A 21,609-nucleotide genomic window follows, 5' to 3' on the forward strand; every position below is an offset into this window, starting at 1 on the left:
GATACAGACATAAGCTTCCCAGGCAGGGATTGTCTTTTTTGTTTTATGTTTGCACCATCCTGATGCGGGCTGGGCCCATAACTGGGGCTCCCGGGGGCTTTGCAACGCGCACAAAAGCAATGCTGTTATTAAATGCCCAGCCCTGTCCCTCTTGCAGTCAGTGGGAGTTTTGCCACCAGTTATCAGGGGAATCATTAGGAGGCAATTCACGGAATTGGGAACGCCACGGCCATCAAAAGTAAAATGAGAAAGCATCAGCTGTAACATCTGGCCGTTTCTCCTCGGGAAACGGGCGCCGCTCGCTGTGCGTGTCAGCCAGGAAGATAGCACCCGGGAGAGACCGTGTGGCTAATGGCTCCGCATCAGCAGATTGGTCCAGATGGCGGTTTGCTCCTCTGCGTGCACTCAGCCCTGGGGGTCCCCATGTCCTCCCGGCGTGCTGTGGGGTTTCCACCCCTCTGTGACAGCAGCCTCTGACCCCCACCCACCTTGAGCATCCCCACGCCCCGGCACCCGCTCACCCTGCCGGGACTCCCCTTTGCCTTTGCCTTTCCATGGCCCCCAGCTTTGGGACAATCCTGTTTTCCACAGCAGCATTCAGCACCTTATCTCCCCTTCTTCAAAAAAATCCTCTGTCTATAACAATATAACTTGCTCTGCCTTTCAGGAACGCCTACCGGGTTTTACCCCTTTGGTTTTTACAATACGGACTTCCTCTTCTTGCGCCTGTTTATTTTTTCTCAGTCCTTTTGTTCCCTCCCTGCCACTTCCCTTTCGATTATTGCTTGGTCTTGTAGTGACCTGACTTTGAAAGCTGGCTTAAAGTGGTGTTTTAAATTTTTTTTCAGGGATTTTATAGCCCGTGCTGGTGAATGGACTGAGGCATACAGAATTTGAAATGGCTCTACTTAGCTGTCAGGAAACTAAACACAAACATCTGAGACACACTTGTTAAAATTTCTTCCTTAGAAATCTGAAAGGTTTCAATGTCCTTAACATTCAACGAAAGAAAAAGGGGTTATTAGCTGTGCTCACTGGCAACACGAATGCTGCAGACTCGAGCTGTAATTTGCTCGCCTTGTGCATGTACCAAGGAACAGACCCGTCTGCTCAAGCCATCCCCAAACGTTGTAGGGTTCATAGCCAGCTCATGAATTTTTGACTGCTGCTCCCTGCGTTGATGTCGGGTCTTACTGTCACTTACCTCATGCTTTGCTAGAAACGGTGCTAGAAACGGTACACGGTGGCATCAAATAATGGTGATAACGCTGGACTTTCTAGGAGAAAGCTCAAAAGATTTAAGCTACTCAGCTGAGAGTGTCTGTGCCCCACTGGCCACCTATCCATGGCCTCAGCTCCCAAAAACGTGCACAGAAATGCAGAATCAGTGATAATTCCAGCAAAAGCCAGGGGTTTTGAGACTTTGTAATCTCCACACTTGCGCCTGAGAAGGCATCTGAAATGATTACTGTCTGTCCTGGTTTTCTGCCTATCTCCCCTCCAGGGATTGTCCGTGCCTCCAGTGTGTTCCCCATCCTAAGCACAATATTGCTGCTGCTCGGAGGACTCTGTGTCGGAGCAGGAAGGATTTACAACAGCAAAAACAACATTATTCTCAGCGCTGGGATTCTCTTTGTTGCAGCAGGTATGTTCTCCTTAAATGGAGTTCTTAAGAAGCGCTGCCTTTTTAAACTGAAAAGGACTGTGGAAAAGCTTGTTGGCAGTTCTCTCCCTGTACCCCTTTCCTGGATCGAGGGCACTAGCAACATCACGCTAGGCAAATTTCTTAAGACAAAAATATGTTTTTGAAGCTCTACAATAAGTATATTCTAGAAAAGCTTTTAGTTTTCCTGAAAAAGGAAGCTAAAGTCAGTAACAAGCAGGTTTTACACTATTTAAAATGTATTAAACATTAGATGAATCAGGCATCTCTTACATCCAGGGACTTTTTCTTTTCTTCTATATGATGGCAGAAAAAATTCACCTATCATAGGTGAGCCCATTTTTTTTACACTAGAAACATCTGAGAGAGTCAGCCACATTGGTAATAGCTTTCCCTGAAGCTCGGATTAAGCATGCTGCATTTAGATGAAAATTCAGCAAGGTGGAACTTATCTTGATCAAGGTGAACAGCCATAGCCCTGAGCTCAAAATGTATTTTTATTATTATTCTGAATGTTAGAACCCCACTAACAATATTAGCGAGCTCCCATATGTGAATTCTTTTCCACCATGGCAATGAAGAGATGGGAACAAATCCTGCTGAATATTTTGGGATCCATGTGAGCATATGTGACCCAGATGTGGATCTATTGTTTGTTTTTCAAGAATAAATGAAATTTTGAGATAAATGGAAGAGTAAATAAGTGTAATAAAATTTCCTGGTCATAATCTTTGAACCATTCAGGTCCAGAAAGTAATGTGGCTTGAATTTTATCTTCCCAGCCACATAACCACTGATTTATGCTTTTCTCTCTCTAGGACTAAGTAATATCATTGGGATCATTGTCTACATATCAAGCAATGCAGGTGACCCAAGTGACAAGCGAGATGAGGACAAAAAGAACCATTACAACTATGGTTGGTCTTTTTATTTTGGAGCCTTGTCTTTTATTGTGGCCGAAACCATAGGTGTTCTGGCTGTGAACATTTATATTGAGAAGAACAAAGAGCTGAGGTTTAAGACCAAGAGGGAATTCCTTAAGACTTCCTCCAGTTCTCCTTATGCCAGGATGCCAAGCTATAGGTACAGGAGGCGGAGGTCCAGATCCAGTTCTCGATCTACAGAGCCTTCTCCATCTAGAGACATTTCTCCAGTTGGCATGAAGATAGCAAGCACCATTCCTATGAACGAAATTTCCATGTACACTCTTTCCAGAGAGCCTTTGAAGGTTACAACGGCTGCCAGCTACAACGCAGACCAAGAAGCCAGTTTTCTGCAGGTTCACAACTTCCTTCAGAAGGAATTTAAGGAGGGACTCCACGTCAACATGGTCAACAGGAGAACGACGCCTGTTTGAAGTACCTTCCTTCCTCGCGCTTTTTGAAGAAATATCGAAACAGAATGGATCTGTCATGAAAGAGAAGGAGCGATGTTAAAATACCCTCTCACCTCTTTAATTGTGGCATGTGTTGAGGTAGAAAGTGGAGATCCTCTGGACCAACATAAAGATATTACATGCTCGTAGCTTTTTTTGAAGCTATTCGGAGTTTGTTTCTTTCAGTTCTTGGTGTCACGAGATGAAGGCAGTTCATGTTCCTGCACTTTTGTAGCGTGTACAAAGTCTCGGAGAAACTGCAAAGGACTTGCCACCAGTGTGTTTTAAAGGATTACAGAAAAATTGTTGTACGACTTTTTTTTTTCTAATATTGAGATCCCTTAATACAAACTTGCAAATATGATTTATAACCAAGTCCAAGGATGAATACGAACTACTCATCAAGTGAGCCACTTCCCTTTGACACAGCATAAGCTTTGCCTCTTTCAAAAAAAAAAAAAAAAGAAAAAAGAAAATATATTTTTGAAGGCAACACTTTCTAAAACTGACCTGTGCTATGGAAACCGTAGAGCACCCACATACTGAGCGTTACAGACTCCCTGATGGGGTGGTAAGGGGGTCTCCCATTTCTGGGTGTAAGGCGTCCCTCGGGGCAATGCAGGTGGGGGAGAAGAGGGTGAGTGCATCTTGAAACACCTAGAAAGGGACGGATTAAAGTAGGTGGGACTTGAGCATATTTGCAAATATCATTTATTGCCTAACATTTAGAAAACTTGAATTCTTATTTTGACTAGCCCTAGTGCCTGATCCGGCAAGGTGCTGAGTGCTGTCTGTCAGGAGCCCCTATAGACTACTTATAGCAAGAGCGAGAAGCAGAGCTGAGCCGGGGTGGCCCGCGCAGGTGAAGCCACCGGTTCCCTGCGACTGCATTCCTGTTTTCCTTACTGCTTCACAAGTGCAACACTAACGCTACTGGAGACTAAGATATCTAAGCAATGTGCGTAAGAAAATGAGAAGCTAATATGTTCGGACTAGCAAAACTTCCTGCAGCAATGGGAACTGAGTGTTAACAGAATGGATGACAACTTTGTATTTTTTAAAATAGAACAAAAATAATCACCATTTATGAGATATTTATTAAACTCTTTTTATTATGAATAAGTGCCGCATGGTGCAAGGTATAGTTGCTTTTAGATGGAAATGATGGTTCGACCTAATTTAATTTATTTTGTAATGATGAATCTACTTATGTGCAGAGAGCCCACAGAAAACTCTATGCATCACCTAAGGGGGAACTAATTTGTACCCTTTGCTTCTGTATATTTCTAAAAAAGTCGGAAATATTTTTTTCTTTTAAATTCCTGCTTTTATTTTTTACACTTCGGCTTGGAATCTCAAAGATCAAGGGCCTGACTCAAAGGTCATTTAATTTAATAGTACTCATGTTGATTTTAGTGACCACTCGACCAAGCCATATGAGAATGAGGTGCCCAATTCTCCTTGGATGAATTAGGTGCAGTGAGAGAGGAGCATCTAATTCCTGTAGACTCCTTTGAATATTCGCGTCATCTTTGCCCAGAAAATCTTTGCTACCAGAAGACTAGAGAAGTGGTGACAAGAAAAAAAACATGATTTGGAAAGCTTGGCTCACTGATGGTGGAAGATCTCAGCCAAACTGTTAAAACCTCTTTAGTCTTAATTTATCTTGTGATGGCCGCAGCATCAGTGACTCGGTGGTGTTTTGGATACGAGGCTTTCAGCTAGTAGAACCAAGTCCTCCAGGGAAATCCTGGAGGAGCTGCCTTAACATCCCAAAAAGCAAGTCGAACCCACTCTCTCCCCCAGGTAAACCCTGCTTAAGCCTCTCTCCTTGCAAGAACCAAGACACAATTCTCAATTTTAAGCGAAAGTCTTCCCCTAGTTGCTGTTAAGCTCTGCCTAGCCCTCAGCCTGGCAGAGCGACATCGTTATTTTGGCAGAGGTGGGTTGGAGCCTTCATCCCTGCTTATTAAGAGTTTCCATTCAGGTTAAAACTCTGCTGGGATCCTTTTTCAAACCTCTGAACTCTGAGAGCTAAAGCGAATGGAGCGATGGGAACGATTTAAAAGTAGAAAATGCTGTGCTACTTTCTGTATCAACACACTATGGAGAAAGATGTTACACAAGCTTTTTAAAAAAAATTCAAACAGAGGCAGACAAGAAAACTTTTTTACCTACTTTTCGGCTAGGACAACGTAAAAGAGTTCTAAAATTATTAAAGTTCTTGATGAAAGGTTTTTTTTACAAGAATCTTTATGCTTTCAAACAATAAATTATTTCCTACTTTTTGAGACTTCGTAATATTAAAATACTTTGATTAGCTATGATAGAAGTAGAAGTTTGCAATGAAAAAAAAACCTTCTGTCTCATTAGTGTGTCATACTAAGTGCTAATTAATTTACATCTAATTATAGTTGATGTATTTTTCAAGTGCAATTTCCCAGAACTATTTGTTTCCCACTGTGTTAATAAACTAATAGTTAGAAATAAGTCCTCATCCGTGTTTACTGTAATTAAGAATAAAATCATTCCCTTTAAAACCAGGAGTTAGATATAGGCTGTTTTTCTAAACTCATGTACATTGAACTGGAAGTTGACAGTGTGAGGTTTGCTTTGCGCGTTGGTTTTGTTCCTTTAATCGCCATTCTCCAGTGAATGTGTTTAAAACCAACCATCCACTTCCAGCCAAAGTCTAAGGCTTTTCTAGAGCCCAGGTCAGACCTGCAGAGGCACGTGCAGTATTTTTACACCACGTTGGCAAAAAAAGCCTTGCCGAGCATTTCGGGAAGTTCCTCTCTGCCAGAGCCTCCTCGCCCAGAGCAGGGCTGCTTTCAGCAGCTCTCCGAGCACGATGCCCTGCTTCGGTCCGAGCCAGAGCATCCGCTCCTTCTCCAGCAAGCACCCTTGAAAAATGGAGCTGGAGCAGGGAAGTATTCATGGGATGCTCATGGAATACGGGGTCTGGACAGGGAACAAAGGCATGGGGAGATCACAGGGACCAGAGCTTTCGTCCTGTGGGAGAATGGGGGCTGCAACGTAAAACTCATGGTCTGTGTCAAATTGCAGCGCAGTAATGTGTTCAACCAAAGCGAAAAAACTGTTGTTTCATTTGACAATTCCGGTTAAAAAAAAAATCCTCCAAAAATCAGTCTTTTCCTGTGGAAAACTTTGATTCTGACAAAACTGAAAAATCTGCAGCATTGCTACCCATGAACAGTGTCTTGCTCCATGGCTGATCTATCTGAACAGAATTAGATTGTGCTCGGACTTTGCAACCACTCAGTGATAGTTTAAAAAAAAATAAAAATCATCTGCTCTTCCACATCTCTCTGGTTTCCCTGGACAGCATTAAACACAAATTAGCCCCCATTTCTCAACAAGGCCTGCAGATATCATCATCATATCATTAACAATAATCGGTCTTTTGGTATTATCCTATAACATACTGTAACAGCAGACCTAAAAAAAAATGCTATTGGATCAGATTCAATTTGCTGAGAAATAAAGTTTCAGGTATATCGTCAGGTCTCTCTTCCTAGTTTCTCATACACAATAGGAGTAAAAGGAGAAATCACTTCATATGCCCGTACAGCTAACAATAAACTATTTTTATATTTCCTTTTCTTTCTGTATGGATCACATATCCACAAGGGCTAATATATCATGTCCCTTGAGGCTACTTTTCTGTCTGCAGTTCTAAAGTGTTATTTCCACTGTGCTTCAGTTCTGCTGGTATAATCACAACCATGTATAATGTACTTAATCCTTACTTTTTAAATAAACCATTTTAAATGTATCCATTTTTGTGTGGAGAAAGGTATATAGATTTTTAACTTCCACATTCTCTGAGCTGAGATTTCTGTGTTTATTTTTTCACATTTCTACCTATTTTGATTGCAGCTGGGGATGTTACCGGAAGCCAATATATCAGAGAAAAAAATATTCTTGTGGTCCCACAGACAAAGAATTCTCCAAGATAAGCTATCTTCACATTTCCAGGCATTTGGGTAAGAAACTAAGAAAAACCTTCTAGTTTCCAGCTTAAACTTGGCCCATGAGAGACACACTCTGGTTTGGGTGCCCAGTTTGAGACTGGTATAGCGGCCAGGGGCACTGCAAATCACCGTCAACAAAAATAAGCCAGTGTCTTCTGAAGTCCTAGCCCCGAGCTTGTGCTTTGCCTCCACCTTTTGAGGTTTCATGTGAATTTGCTTCCGAGCATCCTCCTCTCCCAGCTCTTGTCTGTTTTGCCTGAAGAAAGCTCGACCCCGTGTGCTGAAGCTCCACAAAAGCCTTGCTCTGATCACCACCATAAAATCCCAGAGGTGCGAGCGGCACCGAACACGGGTCGGCAGTTCAGCAGCCTCTCGCTGCTCCCAAACATCCCGAACCATCCCTGTATCAGAGACAATATTTCTTCTTCAAATACCGCTTTTAACTTTACCCTCCCGGTTCCTAAGCCTCCAGATTGTCTTTAAAGATGAAGACCGCCTGCGTATCTCTATCTGCCTGCCTCTCCCCATACGTATGATCAATTGGCATGTCTGGAGGGAGGCAGGGGATTCATCTTTTCAAATGCCTCCGACACCCGGTAGTGAAGCCATTTAAAGCTCAAGCCCAAAGCTGCTTCCCTTGAACTAAAATAAATGAAGGCTCTTCCCACATTGCTGAGCAAGTCTGTGGGTAAATAGTGACCCCAAGAGCGGTGGCTGCCCCGCTGCCAACAGGGACGTATCAAAACGCGATGTCGTTTGAGGGGGAAGCAAAGACAGAGTCCTTAAGGCTTTGGAAAGTGGAGAAAGAGTCCAGCGAGGAGGATGTGGCATTTCCTTGGAATGAGAAAACTAACAAACATGGGAGGTACCGAAAATAAAAGGGAATGAGGAGTGCTCTGCACCTGTCTGCAAAACGGCTCGTCTTACAGCCACCGCCTCGCTTCACCAGAGCTGAAGGGATCGCTTACCGAAACAGCACACCCGGCACGGCGGTCGGTATTTTAAGAGAACGAAGCTGCGGATCAGAGGTGCGGGCAGCGGCAGGGATGGCCAGCCCTGCCTGCGCTCCGTGGGGCTGCGGGGCTGGTGCCGCGAAGAGGCTGGGCTGTGTCTGGCAGTGCGGGGCCGTATCTCCTTCTTCATGCCAATGGGAGTCTATTAAAAAAAATAAAAAAACAAGCAAAACACGCACACGCATTTTGCTCTTGCCTTCAGTGATGGCAGGATTTCAGCCCCAGAATTAGGGAGTTTTTGGAGGGTGCCACTGGCGGTACTCCTGGGTATCAGCTATGCAGAGCCAACCGTGCCCAGGGTGGTCTCACCGCGCCAGGGCAATGCAGGCTCAGGAGCTCAAATATTGCTAAGCAGCTCCCATTTGAGGAAAGCTGTTCGCTGAAAATGTGCTTGAGCTGAGAGCGGACCAGGCGCCATCTCCTCCGCTCTGGGTTATTCTCACCTAGGAAGGATCGTTCTGCAAGAAGGGAACATCAGAACATCTTGCAGAACATCGTTCTGCCAGAAGGGAACCACAGAATTTGGTTAATCTGGGTTGTGGTAAATACAGAGGCTGGTCTGGAAGAAATATAGAAAAGTGCAAGTTCTGGGGAGCAGAGCCAAGCCAAGGCCTCTGCTAGGGACAAAATAATGCAATAGTTGGTCTTGAGACACCTCCTTTAGCATTTTCTCTAGTAGAGAAACACAACTGTCTGTCTGTCTGTCTCTCTCTCTCGCACTCACTGCTGCTAAAGTGCAACTAATGACAACTCTCCCTGCTTCCCACCAGGTCCTCATTAATAGTCTGTTTCTATTTCATGTGATACTGGTTTTTAAGTGTGAATACTGGCCAGCTGATGCAGGGAGACTGCAGGAACTGTTCCTAGAGGATTATGCACCAGTCTTCTGGATGTGCAGGCAACCTTTGCGGTTTCCTTTAGTCCTTTGCTCCTCCAGAAATGGGGTTTGCTTCCACATTTGTCAGATGCCCGCCCAGCCCACCAGCCCTGCCGGGGAGGGCAGCTTCACCTCCACACTGCGACAGAAATTCCCAGGCTGGGGACAGAGGCTCAGGCCACGGGCAGAGGAGCCTTTTGGCTCTCACCACGGTGGTTGCAGGGGCCACAAGCCGTGATCACTGAATACCTGCTGCCGGTCCCCAAAACCACACCAAGCCTATGCCAGGAGAGGCAGGCAGCAGTGCCTCTGCAATACAGCCACATCAGCTCATGTAGCAAACCCACAGAGCCCACGGGGAGCAATAACCCCACAAGATAGTTTCTTTCCCAGGGACTGGTGGCTCTAGGTCACTTTTTTGGGGCTGGGGACAATGTTTCACCTCAGCTGCAGTAATGTGAGTTTCCAGTCTCCAGGGAAGCCGCTGCCACTCGTGTTGAACCTCATTGCGTCCCGTTCACACCCCCAGCTCCGCTCTGCAGGGGAGGGGAGCGAAGGATGAATTTTTCCCTTCTGATTTCACTTTAGTTGTTTCCTGGATATTATTAGGAAACTCAAAACAAAACCAAACCCTGAGGAACTTACCCAGATCGGAGTACCTAAATGAGAATAAAAAGCATGATTCTTGCCAACACTGGAAGAGAGACAGAGACCAACAAAAAAATTGAGTTCCCACCCCTGCAGTCCTTGTAGGTTGTAATTAGTCTAAAGCACGACCATTAGCACTTGCTTCCTCAGCAACCAGAACCTTGCTTTGTGCCCACATTTGCAAACACACATTCACCTTCTTACACTCAACTTGCAGAGGACCTGTGCAGTTTGTAGCATCAAGGAAGCAAAGTCAGGATGCGGCTCCTAAGATCGACTGATGTCTAGTGAAATTTAACAAGAGACTACTTCAAAAGAAAAGGCGTTACATTTTTAATGCATTCCTTTTCTGGTTTAAAGTCTGTTCCCCTTAGGATTTTCCACTTTCATGAGAACTCTTGGTTCTGGTTTAAATGTAAGCCTCTAATATTTCTCCTAGCCCCAACCCGGCATATCACAGTCCTACGTGGGGCTGTGAGCATCTTCCTACAGACGTGCCCGTGGTCTCTGGTCCCCGCCCTGCCCCATGTCCCCAGCACCCTCCCCAGTCCCCTTCCCCTCCAGTTTCGCACCGCGTACCTTCGCTCCTTCCCATGACTCCCACCTCCGCGGCAGGCCCAGGGCATCAGATGCCCATACCAGGTTCAGACATGTCACCCTGCTCCCCAGGGGCGTCTAAGCCAGCCCGGTCACACATCAAGCAGAGTAATGTTAACCCCTTTAAGTCATATTTCAATGACAGTTATTTTGGATCAATATTTTTTACCTTACTCTTTATTTTCTCTCCCTTTCCTACACTCCCCTTTCACCTTAACTCATTGCTTCAGGTCGTCCTCATTAATTTGAGAAGACAACTCACCACCTTTATTTTGACATCAAATTGGGGTGTTCATAAAACAGGACTGGCATAGCTTTGACTTTATCTTGACATGGTAACATGATATTTGCAGCTTTCCACTGACTTTTTTTTAACCATTGTTTTGACATTCAGGTACTGTCACCCTCTTCAGTTTGACATCGCAATTGTAATGTCATCTCCACAGTGGCCTCTGCATTGACATTAGCATCAAATTAGCTTTACAATCAATCAGCTGAAATATCAAAGGGAAGGAGAGAGGTTGGCCCCAGCCCAGGCAATCTGGGTTCAGGGCGACAGAAGTCACTTCCGACAGAAGGAAAGGATGTGGACTATACGCATCCAGGAAAACTTGGACAGTAGGAAAGAAAGCGAGCACTCGAGAGGGTTTGCATTAGAAAAAACAGGCAAAAGGCACCAAAAAAACAAACAAAAAAAGACTACTCAGAATACTTCAGGTTAATTAAAAATTAATTATAATTAAAACAAACAATAAAATCGATAAGTCTGCTTATTTTGCCGCTTTCTTTACACCACAGTGCTCGGCTCTGGAGGGACGTCCAGCTCTGAACTCCTTGCAGAGGCTGCTGCGAGCTGAAGGCGTGGGCGTGCAGTTTGTGGGCTCCGGGGCTATTAGACTATTTAGGATCAGACTGAACTCAGGCCTGATGCCATTATAAACACAGATGTTTTTATAACCGAGCTGAAAAGTTAATCATCCTATTAATGCCTATTTCTGGGCATGCCACAAGTCAAGAGATTACAGCTTTTGAACGACGGCTGTAGCAACTCTGAGCCAGCGCCCACCCGGTCGGCTCGTGGGAATCCAAAACACACCCGGCAGGACGGGGTGGAAAGCTGAGCTCTGCCGGGCTCTCCTCTCGTTACGTGCATTAATAGCCTCCTCGCTGCGCCGGCTGACACAGCCCAGCAGCTGTCTGCGGCCGCCCCGCTCTCCCCGGGCAGCGCGGGGCTGACATTTGCAAACGCTCAGATGCGCCAGGATTTTGGGAGACCTCGTGAATCACCCGCTGCGCTCTGCCGGGAGCACCGGTCCGGAGCGGGATGGACGAGAGCAAACCCCTGAAGGTCCGGCTGACGTTCTCCGTGATCCTGGTTGGCGTCTCGCTCCTGTTTGCAGCCGTAGTGACTGACCACTGGGCCGTACTGAGCCCCAAAGTGGAGGAATATAACGCCACCTGCGAAGCGGCTCATTTCGGGCTATGGCGACTCTGTACAAAGCGGATTTTTATGCAGGAGCAAGGTCCCAAAGAGAAGGGCTGTGGGCCGATAAGCCTGCCAGGAGGTAGGTGACCACCCACCAATGCACGAGAGAAAGCACCAGGCAGTCATGCCAGGCTTTGCTTAGGAGGTTGCAGGACATGGCAGACGGAAAATAGGGTCCGTGTTCCTGTGGCACTTAATTTGGCATGGGGCTGCGTGGGGCTGTTTTCCTGTTGGTCTCTAAACACACCTCGGTGTCACCCCTCTTGCTGTAAGTGTGCGCTGTGTTGCCTTGCACGTCTATTTGTGACCATATTTGAGCCTCCTGCACAACAACGACAGTGGTGGGGAGAAAGGGAGGAGGATCGGACACGGTGGAAATCGCAGAGTGAAACTGGGATAGAGGAAATTTTGCTGACATCAGCCAAGGGCCCCGCAGCACCCAGGCACGCTGACTGCAGCAGCCAAGAAAGCGGATTTATGGGTAGCTGGATCTTTAGGATTTCCAGATCCATATAGCTACGAAGGAACAGCCTGTTCATGGCTGGCATTAGCTATTGAGCTATTTCAATAACAACCGTTCCTCAGGGCAGGGAGGAACAGGGACCTGCAGTATGTTTTGCCGACTTCCAAAAAAGAGTCATAAACTGAGTTTGCAGCAATTTCTCAATGACTTACTGAGCCTCCTCACCTCTCGGCAGAGGCAGCCTGGTCCCACACGCGTCTCCATCACGGGTTCCTCCAGTGCAATCGATAGGGAGGGCGGCGGGGGAGTGGGTACAGCTGCTTTCTGGGAAGACGGTTACATTCCCATGGTAAAAGGAGCTCATTATGTTTTTGCTGATCGCAAAGTCAGCAACATTCGCGCCGCATGCACTAATACACTCCCTCCATGACCGAGCTACGCTGCTTTTTTAGAAGGCTCATAGGGTACTGGATGCTTTCCAGAACAGAAATAACAGGATTGCTTTCACGTTAGACTCACTGCTTGAAATGAAATATGTATGTTAACACATATTTGAAAATTTCCTGTGAAAAATCTTACTGCCTGGGCTTACTGTATACTCCCTGTATTACTGCAATTCTTTATCTCTCTGGCCAAATTACACGTTCTGAAGAGAGGAGCTCAGCCTCAGCGTTCAGATCTGCCTCTAACCAAATTTGGGAGTGTATCATCCGTATGCTTAATGTCTCTCGCGAAGGTACTTATGTGCCTAGAAACATATTCCTCACTGTACACCTTTCCTCGTGCATGGAGGAAAACTCCCACAAAAGGAAAAACAATAGAAACGGCTGGATAAACACCAAAATTGCACAACTGTGGGGTAAATATAAAACTCATAAATATCCAGCTGTCTGCAAAAAGCAGATTCACAGGCAGGGCAGCACGAAAGCAGCTACTATCTTTGACAGACACCAGCATGTGCTTGCACGGGCACTGAATCACGTCCCAGCGCTGCCGTTCTGCCGGGCACAGCGGACAACCGGGCAACGATGGAGGGGCTGAGCCACCCGCCCCAGCCCGGAGGTGGTTTTCCAGTTTTTAAAGGTATTTGGGAATTTAGATGACATCCTGTGTCGTAATCAGCATCCAAGGTTTCAAAGGGTGAAATTCACACCTCAATTATAATATAAATATTTTAATCCCTATTTTACTCACACCAGGAACACAGCGTGGGGTGGAGGGGGAGAGAAGAGCCCCTGCGGATTTGGGCTGCTAAACGGTGCTGCGCCCGCACGGCTCGCCTTAGATTGATTTCACACTTCTGGGAAGAGATGTCAGCAGGGAAACACCGGGGTTGTGAAACCTGCAGCAGTCGAGAAAACGTGAATGAACAAACATGCAGTAAACAAGCAGATGTGGGCACTGGTTTTCCTGAAAATCATGAGACATAACCAGACATTACTGCCAGGACTGGAAAAGAAACATAAGAATTTATCACTGCATTAGTAACCATTTACCAGTCACTCCCTGAGGAGGAAATGGATGGCATGATTAACATTATTTATTAGGTTTTGAGCTCAGCACAGTGCAAAATGGGGAGAATGACTTGGCTCACAGTCCACAAAACGGGGCTGTGATTTAGGCAGAGCTTTAAAATTTAACAGCGCTCTTCCGAGGATGTTGACAAATTGGAAAGGGCTCAGCATCCTGCTGTAAGAAATAAAAAGATCAGGGAAATGGCTGTTAAAACTAGGCAAATTCAGATTAATACTGAGACATTTTTAACTGTGGTCAGTGGGCACCGGGGCAGTTTACTACCGGCTGTAAACTGAGTTCCCCTTCACTGCCAGTAACTCCAGTGTAGGTGTTGTCCTACAAACTGGGCTCTTGTGCGCCTGCACGCTGGGCAGCAGCGGCGATGCTCTACAGCCTGCGTGTGCCACCGGCAGGTTAAACAGGTCCTTGTAAATATGGAAACCTGAGTTCAGGCAACTGGAGAGGAAAAGTGCTCGAGCAAATGGGTTATCAGCAGGGCTGTCTTGTTCCCCGTGTCCATATAAGAGACTCAGTCTGCAAGACTGGTATGAAATTAAACTATTTGGAGTTACCATCTACAAAACTCAGTGTGTGTCAAAGGCCTTCCCCTGGCTTGTTGGCCAGGTCAGAGCCCAAGGTCTGGCCCCCTCCACTGCTCAGCCCTCACCTTAACACCTCCTCTAATCACAGCAGCAGGTCCGGTCTCCCAAACGTAACAGAACTGGAAACCTCTCATTAAAATCCAGGTTTTTCTAACCATCCAGCCTGCCACAGAACCCCACAGTGTTCATCTGAGGTTCACTTGCAAGGTGGGCTCCAGCCCCTCCCCAGCCTGTCACTCCAACGCTCATGGGTGACAGCCGCCACCTGAAATTCGGCGTGGTCCAAACGCCTTGTGGCCTCGCTGCCCTTTCTTCCCCCATGAGGTCTCCATACTGCAGACCCCCAAGTTTCAACTATAGCTCAATGCAATCGCAGTTTGACTGCGTTCCACGACTGCGGCAGCTGCCGTCCAGCCCCGTGGCGGTGAGCGGCAGGAGAGGTTGGCTCTGCATGAGTAGAGGAAAGATGAATTGGCCCATTTGCCCCTGCACAGCGGTCATCCAGGAATGGTGGATCTGGAGGGAAGCGGCCAGGAGGGCTGTAAGGGTGGGTGACCTGGAGGGGGGAGGACACCGTGTGATAAACTGCACGTTGCAACCCTAAAGTTCACGCAAGTCTTAATGACCACAGAGCCCCTGGACTGCTCCCGTCAGCACACTGAGGTGACCTCGTGGCAGAGATAATGCAATTAGGGGTGGAGAGAAACCAAGATTGCCACACCGTTTTCATCCATTATAAAACCAATTTTAAATCCTATCCATTATGTAAATGTGGTGTGACACAAATGGGCTCTTCTCCTATTCATGATGGCACCAGAGAGGCATTGAAGTGCCTCAGTTCTCTTGAATAACAGCAAGTTTTGTTGAAACAGATATTCCTGGCTCAGCAGAGCACCGAAGCATCTTTAAACTGAAAACAATATATCACTTTACCAAAAACAATCTAGTTATATTTTCCCAGAATAAATGCATTTTCCAAAACCACCTCCCCTAGAGCTAACCAACTTCTGTGATAACCCCATTTATCGTACCTTGGCAGAGCTTTGCTATAAGCCACAAACGCAGAGGCAGCTCCTTTTCCTGCAGACAAGCCCATCTCCAAAAGAAGGTTTTGTGCGCTCCCCCTCTGCCGAGCCTTCACGGACTGGAGGGTGGACTGGGCTGGTTTGCTTCACCTGCAATGGACACGAAGCTGTGCCGTGTCCCCCATCACACTATGTCTGGATGGCTTCACCTGGGGCTTTGTCCAGTCAGCACGCCCGGGGAGTCCTTTGAGTTTAGCCTTTTTGGAGAATTAATTAAAAGCCAAACCAAACAAGCGAAGATGAGGAGTCCAGTTTCATCCCATCTCCCTCCCCTCCCACAGGAGCCAAAGGATCCCCAAACTGGGATCACCACACTGGATTCTCAGCCTCAGGCACCTCTCAGTCGCTGGCAGAGGCACCCAACCTCCGCTTTGGGGCTCAAAATTTGCAATTTCAGTCATAGAGGTCTGAATGCAAATATGTTTCCTCCAGTCTTTTGCAAGGATAATAAACAGGTCAGGAGATGCCAGAGCTGAACATTAACCTTGTCTCCAGCAAGGAGAAGCTGCAGATGAAATAAGAGTCAGCTTATAAAATTAAGTAGATAAGAGCATCTCGAAGGAATCTTCCGCTAACGGGCCCAAAACCACTGCTTTACAATTGCCTGTCTCCTGGGAGAGAGAAAATAAATCCTCCTTGAATCAGTAACTCCAACATCTGCCATTTGCATGACAGAAAAAAACCACAAGAACCAAGAGATAACATACAGTACTCTGGTATCTTCTTGCCGCTAGAAATTAATACAGTAAATAAACACCGAAATGCAGTCTGTGTCCCCAGGCAGAAACCCTGCATGGTCCTGCACCTGGGACCTGGCTCAGGTGACCTGTGCTGTAGCAGCATGTCCTGGCCCAGACACTGGAGAGGACCATAAAGTCCTCCTAGACTTTCTCCCAGCATCTCCTGGAAATCGGTGCTGTGTTATTTAATGGACAAGAGATGCTGGTGTTAACCAAGTGGCCCCTTGCCGCAGGCAGTGCCTGTATTTCATGCAATCTTGGCGTGATTTCCCGGTCTGATGGGAGTCCAACCTGGGGTGCAGGAGGGGTGCTGGGGCAGGCGCTTAGTGTGTCCTCTACAGCCCAGCTCAGCAGAATAGCGCAATCAGAGCTGGCGCTGCTCAACGTGTCTCTGCAATTGCACCCTTCCAGCCGAATTCCTGGCAAGCAACTGTTCTCCCAGCTCCGCGCCCCTTCAAACCTTCGATTAAATCAGTTATAAATAGCGAGAACACCCTCCACCCTAACCCTGCTGCTGCCAAAGCTTCGAGTCAGCAGGTCCTCACCAGATGCTCCCCCACCCCGCTGAGATGCTGAGGCTGAAAGCCTCCAGTGCATCTACTGACGGCAATGACATCTCTTTGCGGGCTGACTCTCACTAGGCTGAGTATGAAATGATATCGTGGCCATTGAGAGACTCAGCTACCAACTTCCCTCCTCCCAGTATCCCCCTGCCCCACAATCTTGATCCTTGTTCACTTTATAACCCCTCTATAAATATCCCATGTATGTGGCAGCATGCTCACGTAAGGTCCAGATAGAGGAACTTCATAGAGTTCCCACTATCTAACTCTGCTGTCTTACCAAATTAACTTAGTAGACTGCTCTGGTGGGAGTGAACTTTGGTAAAGCCAGGTTGAGTGAGAGCCTCTTCGCCCCTGACTCGGATGGCTTTGATCAGCCTTCCCTTCCCTGGACAACTGTTTGTGGCTTCAGATAGCTTTTGTCTTTTTGGTCTAACAGCCAAAAAAAAGCCCTCGGTGTCCCCGTTGTAGTAAAACACCATGTGCTTTGCTGCATTCAGCAGCCTCATTGCTGGGACCCCCATAGCATGGTGACGTCCCCCCCACGCAGCAAACTCCCCTGGGCTGCTCCGCCCTGCCAGCCGCTGCCACGCGGGGGTCTGTGAGCTGGAGGAGGGGTGAGCTGGGAAGGAGAAGGTGGATGAGGACACTCCAGCCTCCTTTTTTGGAGCCCAAGCTCATCACAGGAGCGGTGACCCTCCTATGGCCGACGGGGTGATGCCACTACGGAGTGGGCTGGCAGTGGCGAGGGGAGGTGAGCCGAGATATCAGCTCAGCTGCGGGCACGACAGGTCTCATCATCAGGAAATACAGCTACACAGAAGCAGGAACGTGTGATGGCCAAAGACAGAATGAGAAAAATTATCTGTTATTCATGTTTTAAATAGATGAGCAATCAGTGTGAAAAGCTCTCGGAGGGAGCAGCCCACAAAAGGTATCAGAGGGGACTTCAGCCTTGCCCATGCTGGAGCCGGTGGCCTGGCATGTGCGTGCCACTCATCTGCTCCCAAACAAAACAGATCCAACTCCAATTTCTCTGTGCTACCAAGGGTAGGGAACCTTAAAAACATTGCAAGTTTGATACATCAATAAAAAGCAAATTCGGTTTTACTACCTTTTATCAGACGTTCCCAAGCACACTAAATTTCCTTTTCTCTTTCAGAACACAACTGCTCCTACTTCAAGCACTTCACACCAGGACAGAGCTCGGAGATATTTGAAGTAACCACCCAGAAAGGTAAGAATGATCCTGAAAAATATTTTCCTAACTAACTGAGGTGCACACAAGATCTAAGTTAAGGGGTCCCCAAAATGAGGATTCAGTCCTGGTTCCACTGAAAGCAGTAGAGGAATTTCTATCAGATACCACAGCTGGGAAAAATGTAAGAAAAAAAAAAAAAGCTCTGAACAACATCAAATGCCAACTTCCTGGGAAGAATAATTTTTATATATGATCACACTCGTAACTGTGATTTTACTCAAAGTTGTCCCACAAATATATAACAATGTCAATACACATGAAAACTGCAAAAAGTCTTTTCAGCATAAAAATGACTTTACAACACTGGCACTATCTGCAACACTCTGAGCCTTTGCCATGGAACGAAGGAGACCTTAATAAAATCTAAATGAATAAACCATACCCCAAGCAGAGTCTTGGCCCTGAAAAGAAGTACAGAGACTCTGTGAAGACCATTAGCAATTTTATGCTTCATATTGATTTTATATGAAAGGCATGTAAAAACCAGAGCTATCAATGGAAGGAAGGAACAGAGATCCTACAAAGACACACACAGTCAGTGTTTACAGAGCATGGATTTTGAAAACAGTCTTTCACAGACAAATTTCACATTTCTCATAAGTCCCTGATAAAGCCAAATATTTTTAGCACTCATCTAATGTGCTCCTCTCTTTTTCTCGCCCTCTCATTAAGGACAAATTCCTTTCTAGTTCCCACACGACATATTTTGCTGTGGAATAAATGAGCTGATGATTACATTACACATATTAAACAATCTGCTTTGCTTCCAGTGGAAATTATAATGGTGGAAAACTCTGCACACAGGCTTCCTAACAAAGCAGTTTCCTATGACAAGGAAGACTGGGAATTTTAAGTGGATACAAGAGCATGTATCTGAGGTACCTGCTTTTGCTCATTTATATACTATCAGTTCCAGCCATCTGATGTTAAAAACCTACGCAATGCCTTCTTAGTCATTTCAGGAAAAAAATCAGGAAGAACTTCTTTTCTTTGAAATAAAAGAAAAAAGCTTAAGCCACAGCAAAAGATTTTACATCGAAACAAACTCTTTCAGGCAGTTCTAGCACATAGTAAAGAGAAACATTAAGGAAATAATAATAAAACAGTGGTATGAAAAGCAATGAGAACAAAGAGTGATCTGCTGTTCCCTTTCGCAGAAATAGGTACGTTTCGATGGGAGCTAATTAGTAACAGGCAAAAAAATTCTTCATGACTTTGCCTGGGAGATATTTTTTTTTAATGGCTTGAAAGGCAAATATCATCAGGCACTGTGATGTTCACGCATGGCTACATGTGTTAAATATTAAACTAATCTGAAAACGAATGCAATATGTAAATGAAGGCCTGAATTATTCAATTAGCAATTCTTCCCCTCCATTCAAGCACTGAACTGTGCTTCGGCTGGGGGAAGTGTCCAGCGCACATCTTAGCCGGCTTAGCAAAAACCAGGACATTTTATGGAGGGCTTAATCCTATGCCCTGAAGAAGCTGGGTTTTCACAGAGCTGGAAATCACTGTCTTAAAGGAAGAAAAAAAAAAGAAAAGATGCTACGCAAACACTTCACCTCTGGCCTCCTGCCTGCTTTGCCTGCTCGGATTTTGAGCCCCACGCAGCATACAGCTGTCTTTCTGCATCGGTACAACATCAGCACCATGCACGGGGGCCTTGTTGGGGCTCTGCAATACAGATCTGGAATAAAAATAGCATAGAGCCGTCTATTTAATCTGAGAGCAGAGTGTGGCGTGAGGGAAGAAAGAAGAGCGTGGAGCCCAGTAAGGCTTCAATAATAACATCTATGCAGCAGAGCTAAAATGACTGCAGCCCAGAGCTTCATCAGACCAATACAGGTGCCATTTGCTCTTTCAGTAAGCGTTCAGAAAGTGTTTCCCCCTCCTGCTCTGTTTTTATACCCTTTGCATTCAAAAGATACATGTCCAGTACTTGCCCCTGCTTTTATTTGAGGAAAATACTCAGTTCACCAGAGCCACCTCTCCGCAGCAGTGGGACGATACGTATTTCTCAGAGTGACCTACTGCAAAGTCGCAACAGCTGAAGGGAGCATGCTCAAAATTTGCAGACTTTTGCATTTTTTGGTGTTTGTTTTGCTTTGGCAGAATACAGCATTTCAGCTGCAGCCATTGCCATCTTCAGCGTTGGCTTTGCAATCATCGGAACAATCTGCGTCCTCTTATCCTTCAGGAAGAAGAGGGACTATCTGCTGAAGCCAGCATCCATGTTCTACACCTTCGCAGGTAGGAGGCTCGGTGCTCACATACTTGCACTCGGTTCATAGGACAACGTAGAGGAACTTAGATAGATCCTGGGAGGACGGAGACACTTCTAAAAATGCCCTAAAAGTGGCATTTTCCTCCTAGCCACAGTCAGACTACAAGTCCCTATGTGGTGCTCCAGCTGAAGAGCTCTGAACGTGTCCAAGCATTACCCAGCAGCTTGTCTGTATTTTCTCCAACTACCTTTAAAAGGGGCATTTCTAACATACTCAGTTCTGGCCCCAGTCTAAACCAGGGATATATACTATTCCAGCTCATTTATTAAGACTCAAACCAAGAAACAGCTGATCCAGGCCCAAAATACACAGCTGTCTCCCAAAAACATGAAGACTGCATTTTTACATGAGCTAGGAATACCTTGAATGCCACAATGACTGAAAGACAGAGGTGCAAATTGTCACCTCAATAAAACTCTTCTTCAGCCTTTGGAAAAGCTGCCTAGGGAACACAATTATTCCTCCACCACTTTGAGTTTCCCATCCAAGCCTGCCAAAAAGATCACACTCAACAAGTCAGCGGCTGAGTCGGATGGCCTGGCTTATAGCAGAGCTCTAAGCAGTTGCGAGCGATGGTTCCTTCAAACAGTCAATGACTCACCTGTGAATCTCACTGCAATTCCTGTATGCAAAAAGACAGATGAGGTGGTTAATTAAGGATGAAAAATTGACAGCTGGTTATTCAACCCACTGCTCCTATCTTCCTTCAGGCCTCTGCATCATCATCTCTGTTGAAGTCATGAGACAATCTGTGAAGAGGATGATCGACAGCAAGGAGACAGTCTGGATGGAGTACAGTTACTCCTGGTCCTTCGCCTGTGCCTGCGCCTCCTTTGTCCTGCTCTTCATCTGCGGCATCACCCTCCTCCTGATCGCGCTGCCTCGCTTCCCCCAGAACCCCTGGGAGACCTGCATGGATGCAGAACCGGAGCACTGATGTTCCCAGCACCCATGAGAAAAAACAGAAAGCATTCTGAAAAGATTTGGTTTTTTTAAAATGTCTGGGTCTCACTATACAATGTGCACTCCATTAGCTAAGTCATTACTGAACCAAGGCATGTTCAGTTGTAATTACTGCTTTGTGTCTTTTTTTTTTCTCCTTTTGTTTTTTTTTTTTTTTTAAGAAAGCAAAAAGATCATTCAGCACCAGTGTGGGTCGTGGGTGAACGGCACTGCTCTGTGCCAGTTTGGGGATGCCCTGTGCTGATGCAGTTGGGGGGAAATCTGTGTGTGAGCCAGCTTGTGCCACAAAGATAGCTTTCTTAGGGAGATGATGTTTGGTGTAGTTGGGTGTAGATCCGTGAGGGATATCGGGCTTTTACACCTCATTTGGTCAGAGAGAGACAGTGAGAAATTCTAGCTCGGCGGGGAATCTGTTTCCCCATTCATGCTGTATTCCTCTACCTCCCTAAGAAGGGTTAGCTCACCACTCTGGAAT

The 21,609-nt window shown here is 46.2% G+C and overlaps 2 protein-coding genes across 2 annotated transcripts in view; both read left to right on the forward strand.

Annotated features, from left to right (window-relative positions):
• Positions 1–6,834, forward strand: part of CACNG4 (calcium voltage-gated channel auxiliary subunit gamma 4) — a 44,534-nt gene extending 37,700 nt beyond the window's left edge. Inside the window, exons 3-4 of the mRNA XM_072881445.1 lie at positions 1,505–1,645; positions 2,482–6,834. Coding sequence (XP_072737546.1) covers positions 1,505–1,645; positions 2,482–3,020 — 680 coding nt within the window. The 3' untranslated portion in view covers positions 3,021–6,834. The remainder of the gene's footprint in view (positions 1–1,504; positions 1,646–2,481) is intronic.
• Positions 6,835–11,333: 4,499 nt separating this feature from the next.
• On the forward strand, positions 11,334–21,163 carry CACNG1 (calcium voltage-gated channel auxiliary subunit gamma 1). Its single transcript, XM_072881339.1, has 4 exons — positions 11,334–11,733; positions 17,785–17,859; positions 19,999–20,136; positions 20,882–21,163. Exons 1-4 carry the CDS (start codon positions 11,493–11,495, stop codon positions 21,106–21,108), a joined length of 681 nt encoding a protein of 226 aa, XP_072737440.1. The 5' UTR covers positions 11,334–11,492; the 3' UTR covers positions 21,109–21,163.
• The last annotated feature ends 446 nt before the right edge of the window (positions 21,164–21,609 follow it).

The sequence above is a fragment of the Ciconia boyciana genome, chromosome 16 (assembly GCF_034638445.1).
Source record: "Ciconia boyciana chromosome 16, ASM3463844v1, whole genome shotgun sequence".
NCBI lineage: Eukaryota > Metazoa > Chordata > Aves > Ciconiiformes > Ciconiidae > Ciconia > Ciconia boyciana.